Consider the following 7,563-nt stretch of genomic DNA (forward strand, 5'->3'; position numbering starts at 1 on the left):
GCCCTTGTAAGGAGGCAAGGCCCCAGGGATACCCGAGCCGTGCAGCTATAATTAGCCTGGACACGTGGCGAGCCCCCCCCAACACCTGCCTGGCACCCCCCTATTTGCAGCCTAAGGGCTTGGCCCTTGCAGTCGCAGGAACAGGATTGCTGTGTGCCCTAAAAATAACTCCCTTCCCAGATGGGCCCTCCCAGCTGCACCCTGAGAATGGGAGGGGGAAGGCGACCACCACCCCAGCCCCAGCCCCAGCCCGAGCTCTGACTTCCCACTGCTAGGCAACCCAGCAGAAGGGTGGGCACGCTCCCTGCTCTGGGGTGACTCCAGCTTTGGCCTGGGTCCATGTGTGGTCATAGCTGGGTGCTGCAGGAGGGTCCCACATCCTTGGCTTCCTCCTTGCCTAAATGTTGTGTGTCCCAAGCACTGGCACCCATCAAAGGGTGGGGACCCAGCAGGTGCTGTTCACTGTGGGGAGGGTGGGGTTTGCTGTAAGCAGCACGCTCAGGGGCCGGGGGCGGGGGAGAGGCACTTGGTGTAGGGACATCCCCAGCCGCTGTCCCGTGCTCCTGGTGGGGGGCCAGCTGTTCCTGCCAGCTCCACTCAGCAAATCAGTCCTGGGGTGGGGGTAGTGGGGTGGGTAGGAGGGCCGGGCCCAGCCCCTGGGGCACCCATACAAGGCCATGGGGTTGGGTGCATGGCATGCCTGGGTCCTGACAGGCACCATGCCCAGACGGCGAGGTGAGAGGCTGGGCTGGCCTCCAGGACCCCTCCCTGGGCCAGCCCCTCGCAGCCAATGACACGGCCCAGGGCCCCCTACATAAAGTTGGGGCAGTGAGCCCTTCCTTCGTCCCAGTGTCGCTTCCAGGACACCAGTAGCCCCTCAGTGCAGCGTGGCCAGGTACTACCCGGGGTGGGAGTCCAGAGTTCACGGGTGCGGGCTAAGGGGGTGCCATGGGAGCCAGAGGAAGGGGCCTCGGGAGCTGCTGGCTGGCTGGGGACCTCTCCCTGCCACGGGAGCCTGCCTGACTTCCTGTGGGACCCATGACTTCTGGGGAGCCAGCGAGTGACCCAGAGGTGCAGGGGATTACTGCTGGCTACCAGCGGTGCAGGAGCTGTGTGTGTGGGTTTGTCGTGGAGATGGTGCCATAGGCCCTGCAGGCGGCAGTGCCAGGGTCAGCTACAGCAGGTGGCCCGGGTGCTTCCTGTGGGTTCCTCTGTGTCCCTGTGACCTTGCACCCAATCTCCTGCATGTGTGTTCCTGCTCTGTGGGTGTCCCTGAACTCTCGGGTGCTGCTGAGTTCATGGTCAGGTGCGGGCATGGCTCTCCGGTGAGGGGTTGGCTCTCAGGGCTGTGTTCTGGGCTGGTCGGGGCCTTGGTGACTCCTGGGGCCTTGGAAGGGCTGTCCTTGAGCCCCAGGTCGTCTGTGTGTCCTCCCAGTCCCCTGGGGAGACCCACCTGTCCCCGGGGCCTGCTGACTTGGCGCAAGCTGAGCCCAGGAGTGGGGGGCGGGGCAGCAGCTGGGGTTGAGGGGCAGTCAGCCAGGTTCTAAAAATAAGCACCCTGGCCTGGCGCCCTCCAAGGGCTCTGCTGGTCCCCATGCCTCCTCGCCTAAGCTCACTGCTGTTCCAATCTCATCTTTACCTCCCTGGGTCATGCCTGCTGTAGCCACCAGGATTGCAAGCCCCAGGAGAGTGGGGAGGGCTGTACAGGGAGGCCTGGGGTCACCCAGCTGGCAAACACAGCGGACAGCACCCCAGCACTCCCACTGGGGATGCTGGAAAGAATGTTCCTGTAAAGCCAGCTTCATTCCAAGCCACCACTACAGCTGGAGGCGTGCTGAGGGCCTCACCAACTTGTCCACACCCGCTACCAAAGGCCATGGCTGAGAGAGGCCCCAGGCTGCCCTGAGCCTGCACTTGTTCCAGGCCTGGAGTGTTTTCAGCCTCAGAGGGAATGGGGGTGCGGGTGGGTGGGGTCCCTGCTCCCATTCTCCAGCTGGGGACAACCAAGCTGGGCTCCCCAGGGTGGGGCTCACCTCCCTCCCTGGCTCCAAGCCCTGCAGCCCACAGCCTCGCCGGGTGCTGCTTCCTCAGACTCAGAACTCAGCTCCTGCCACCTGCCCCACAGAGCCCCCACCCCAAGCCACCACCATGCCGTTCGGCAACACCCACAACAAGTTCAAGCTCAACTACAAGCCTGAGGAGGAATACCCGGACCTCAGCAAGCACAACAACCACATGGCCAAGGTCCTGACCCCTGACCTCTACAAGAAGCTGCGTGACAAGGAGACCCCATCCGGCTTCACCCTGGATGACGTCATCCAGACTGGAGTGGACAACCCAGGTGAGCCTCCTGTGTGCGGTGGCCTTGGCCTTGGCTTTCCCGGGGTATGGCTCACTGTGAGGAGTGAACCAGTGGACACCGGAAGCTCACGCCTTGCAGCTAAGATTCCCTGACGTGGGGGCTGCTAGGTGCTGCCCATGACACAGCCCCCCTCCCAGGCCTGCAACCCCAAGTCCCCCCACCCAACCTCGTGTTGTTGGATGAAGCTTTGGGCACTGGCACACCCACACACATTCAGGCACACGCCCCACCCAGGCCTTCCTCCCTGAGCACAGCGCTCTTGACCTTCCCGACCCCCAGGGCACCCCTTCATCATGACCGTGGGCTGTGTGGCTGGGGATGAGGAGTCGTACACCGTGTTCAAGGACCTCTTCGACCCCATCATCCAGGACCGCCACGGGGGCTACAAACCCACCGACAAGCACAAGACCGACCTCAACCATGAGAACCTCAAGGTTGGGGGCTCCCTGGGCAGGGAGGGGGAGAGAGAGAGGAGGACACAATGGGGGGAGCACGGGGACAGGTAAGACAGGTGCAAGGGTGTGTGGGTGGAGGGGGTGGGAGGGAGGTGCAGAACAGGTGTGGAGGGGGGTCGCCAGATGCCTGCCATGCCCACATCTCCTGTCGAGTGCCCACTGCTGATCCAGCACCCTGCTAATGTATCTGGAAGGGCAGCAGAGGATGGCCCAAGTTCTGGCCCCCCCGTGCCACCCATGAGGGAGACCCAGCTGGAGTGCCAGGCTTGCAGCTGCAGGCTGGCCCAGCCCTGGCTGTTGGCAGGTAAATGGGGAGTAAAGCAGCGAAGGAAGATCTCTCTCTGCTGCTCTTTCAAGAAGATGAAAATAAACAGCTAAAAAGGAAAAGGAAGGATTCAATAGGAGAGAGAGAGAGAGAAGAGAGAGGTGGAAAGACATGGGGAGACAGAGATGGGGTGAAAGTGATGGGGAGATGGGGATAGCCACAGAGAGGAAGTGGGGCCAGGAGCCTGGAAGGGTCCTGGGGGCTACTGAACTTGCTGGGACGGTGCCCCAGGAGGGTCCACCCAGCTTGATGGCCCCTCTCTGCTCGCCATGCAGGGTGGGGACGACCTGGACCCCAACTACGTGCTCAGCAGCCGTGTGCGCACCGGCCGCAGCATCAAGGGCTACACGCTGCCCCCACACTGCTCCCGCGGTGAGCGCCGGGCAGTGGAGAAGCTGTCTGTGGAAGGTGAGAGCCCTTCGGGCATGGCAATCTTCCAGGGCACGTCCCTAGTCCTCCAAGGCACGGTCCCAGAATTCCCCCCGAACCCTGCCCAGGCACGGCCCCAGTCCTCCCTGGCATGGTCCCAGTGCTCCAGAGCACGGCCCAGCCCTCCAGGGCATGGTCCCAGTCCTCCAGGACGTGGCCCCTGTCCTCCAAGGCACGACCCAGTCCTTCAGGGCATGGTCCCAGGCCTCCCTGGCACGATCCCAGTGTTCCAGAGTACAGCCCAGCACTCCAGGGCACACCCCAGCCCTCCTGGCCACCCTCTTCCCAAACACTTGAGACCTTGTACCCTGTGGGCATTAGAAGAGTGACAGCTGTGTCATTTGTTTGAAGTCTGAGGAGCTGATACAGACCACACACCCTATTCATCCACCCATCCACCCATCCATCCATCCACACACCCATCCATCCATCCACACACCCACCCATCCATCCACCCACCCATCCACCCACCCACCCATCCATCCATCCATCCATCCATCCACCCATCCACCCACCCACCCATCCACCCATCCACCCACCTATCCATCCATCCATTCCCCTAACATTACTAGTTGTTCTGGCCTGAGGGGGTGGTGGCTGGGATTCCCAGGCTGAGTAAGGTAGATGAAGTCATACTGCAGTGTATACCACAGGGTACATAGTATTTCAATGTAGATGAATCGTCTCTGTGTGTATGCATGCATTCCTCACACACCTGACCTCCAGTTTCACACACTTGAACATACATAAGCAATATCTGGGCTCTTGCGGAATAATTCTTGGTGATGGCTCCCCAGTCCCCGAGACCTCGACCTGCAGCCTAGCAGCCGTGGGAGAGGCGGCAGCGGGTTCCCATCCAGGGCAATGGACAGACTTTGGATGTGGGGAGGATGCAGATGCCTGGGGTAGGTGTGGGGAGCACCGGCATGGGCTTCACAGCTGCCTGGGGCAGGCTGCTGACCACTCTCCTGGGGTGTGGCACCCACCCTTAGCCCTCAACAGCCTGACGGGCGAGTTCAAGGGGAAGTACTACCCCCTGAAGAGCATGACGGAGCAGGAGCAGCAGCAGCTTATCGACGACCACTTCCTGTTTGACAAACCTGTGTCCCCACTGCTGCTGGCCTCTGGCATGGCCCGTGACTGGCCCGACGCCCGTGGCATCTGGTGAGGCCCCCCTGCCTCTATCTGACACATCGATCCCACCCCCTACTCCATCCTTGCCTGGCTGTGACCTGCGTGCTATACATGGGGAGTGTTGACCTGCAGCAATGGAGTTGAGAACTCAGACTTAACCTCACTCCCCAGGTTCAAATCCCAGCGCTGTCCTTTACCAGCCAACTGTGTACCAGCTGGGTGAACCATTTAATTTTTCTCTACCTCATCCAACCTCACTAAGCTGTAGATCATTAAGGGTTTTAAAAGGTTTAGACAGCCTAGGGTTCAGAGATGTGCAGACTGGGGGATTTGGAGATGTTAAATATTTAAAATATCGCTATTTAAATATTCTTAGGTTTTTGTGAGTCCACAATTCAAAACAGCCGGAAAGTTTACGGTTCTGGGACGCGCAGGTGCATGTTAAGGGATCACGCAAGGGACACTGCCAAGATGCACCCACTGGGAGCCCCTCAGACGCGCCCGATGCATCTGGTGTGAGATCCAGAACATTACAGTCCCAGAGCCCAGGCTTCACTGGCCCGGGGCTTCAGTTTCTGCATTTTGAGGAGGGGGCACCGCTCACCTAGCGGGGACCCGCGGGGTTTGGGGAGACCACAGGATGCAGGCTGGATGCCAGGTTCACCCCTCGGCCTCTCGCTGCACCCCACCCTAGGCACAACGACAACAAGAGCTTCCTGGTATGGGTGAACGAGGAGGATCACCTGCGGGTCATCTCCATGGAGAAGGGGGGCAACATGAAGGAGGTTTTCCGCCGCTTCTGCGTGGGGCTGCAGAAGGTAGGACTGAGTCCTTGGCTGCTGACGCCTGGCTCCGCCCCCAAACGCCACGCCCATCACCCCGAAATCCCCGCCCAGACATCGCCCCGCTCACGTCCCAAAGCCCACCCTACCTCCTGCTCCAGCCACGCCCACCTGGCACCATTCCACGCCCCAGCTCCGCCCACTTCCCCCAGCTCTACCCACCCCTTCCATGGCTACGCCCACCGCCCATCCCAGCTCCACCCACTTCCTTGCTGGCTCCACCCTATGCGCACGCCCACCCGGACACCACCCACACAAACCCCGCCCACTTATGGTTCCACCCTATGTCCTGCTCACCGCTCTGGCTCCACCCACAGCCTACCCCGGCTCCACCCACACCAGCCCCGCCTGCCCTGGCTCCACCCACACCGGTCCCGCCCACTCATGGTTCCAGTGTCCTGCTCACCCTAGCCCCACCCACAAGGCCCCGCCCACTCCAGCCCCGCCCCGCCCCGTGGGTGCTGCCCGCTCCTGGGGTGTCCGCCGGCGCTGACCTCGGTCTTCGCCCCCACCCCAGATTGAGGAGATCTTCAAGAAGGCCGGCCACCCCTTCATGTGGAACGAGCACCTGGGCTACGTGCTCACCTGTCCGTCCAACCTGGGCACCGGGCTGCGCGGGGGCGTGCACGTCAAGCTGGCGCATCTCAGCAAGCACCCCAAGTTCGAGGAGATCCTCACGCGCCTGCGCCTGCAGAAGCGAGGCACAGGTGCGGGGTTTGGGGTCACGGGCGCCCCATGTGGAAATGGGGTGGGGGCGGTCAGCTCCCGGCTGTGGGGTCGCCCTAGGGGGTCTCCGGTTGTAGGGTCGCTCTCCGGGGCCCCGCCGCCTCACCCCGCCGTCCCCTCTCCTGCTCCCGCAGGGGGCGTGGACACGGCCGCCGTGGGCTCCGTGTTCGACATTTCCAACGCCGACCGGCTGGGCTCGTCCGAGGTGGAGCAGGTGCAGCTGGTGGTGGACGGCGTGAAGCTCATGGTGGAGATGGAGAAGAAGCTGGAGAAGGGCCAGTCCATCGACGACATGATCCCCGCGCAGAAGTAGGAGCTGCGCCCGGAGCCACGCCCACCCGGAGCCACGCCCGCAGCGCTGTCCGCCCCGCCCCGGACCCCGTCCATAGACCCCACCTCTCTCAACTGAGCCCCGCCCACGACGCTGTCTGCCCCGCCCCTCTCGACGGAGCCACGCCCGAACCCCGCCCCCTCTCGGTGGAGCCACACCCCGGACCCGCCCACTTCTGTGTTCCAACCAATGGGCTCCGTTGCCTGAGTCCTGGCCAATGAGAAAGCTTCTTCACACCTCCTGCCCCACTCATTCTCCCCCCCCCCCCGCGCAGCGTGTGCTGACGTGTCTCGAGCGACACGCGCGGCAGCGAATAAAAGCGGTGGCGACGGCGGTCCCTGCCCAGTGTGTGGTCTGACTGGGTGGCGGAAGTCGCGGCCAGTGTCTGCGTTCCGCAGACTCGTGCTGTCCTTGTGTGACACGAAGCCACGCTGGGGGCAGTTTAGTGAAGCTCCCTGGGGCCCCGGGGGGGTCAGGGTCGCCCGGCACCGAGGGAGGGGGGCGGCCAAGGTGTCGAAGGAAAAGAGGGGGAGTACATGGGACACAGTGGAAGCCCCGGGACACAGGGGTTTCAGGGAGATGGCTCCCATGGCGGAGACCCCGAGGCCCCGGGAGTGGCCACAGCCCCAGGCCCGCCTGAGGAGCTCGCCCTCAGCTCAGCTCACCGTGCCTGCCGTCCTCCGCACAGGGCCCCTCCTGACCCTCCCCACCCTGCCGGCATCGCACGCTGCACGGCCTCCGTGCTCCGTGTCCTGGATGTCCACCCAGCCCGCCGCATACCGGCACTGTCCACTCTGAGCCGACCCCCCACTTCACCGTGACCCTCAGGAGGACAGGGGTGTTACGGCCACCCCTGTAACCCCTCCCTCCCATGGCACAGAGCCCCCAGGGCTCCTCAGAAGCTGGCCCTGGACACCCCACAGCAACACCTCCACTGCCTGCTCGCTCAGCTCCCAGTT

General features: G+C 63.0%; 1 protein-coding gene across 1 annotated transcript; it reads left to right on the forward strand.

The window, feature by feature from the left end:
• The first annotated feature begins 843 nt into the window (after positions 1-843).
• On the forward strand, positions 844-6,597 carry CKM (creatine kinase, M-type). The gene is made up of 8 exons (XM_040976582.1): positions 844-895; positions 2,126-2,341; positions 2,642-2,796; positions 3,418-3,550; positions 4,564-4,735; positions 5,400-5,523; positions 6,065-6,254; positions 6,408-6,597. Exons 2-8 carry the CDS (start codon positions 2,149-2,151, stop codon positions 6,584-6,586), a joined length of 1,146 nt encoding a protein of 381 aa, XP_040832516.1. The 5' UTR covers positions 844-895; positions 2,126-2,148; the 3' UTR covers positions 6,587-6,597.
• The last annotated feature ends 966 nt before the right edge of the window (positions 6,598-7,563 follow it).

Source organism: Ochotona curzoniae, unplaced genomic scaffold (assembly GCF_017591425.1).
Source record: "Ochotona curzoniae isolate NIBS_2020 unplaced genomic scaffold, NIBS_Ocur_1.0 contig_2699, whole genome shotgun sequence".
NCBI classification, from domain to species: Eukaryota; Metazoa; Chordata; class Mammalia; order Lagomorpha; family Ochotonidae; genus Ochotona; species Ochotona curzoniae.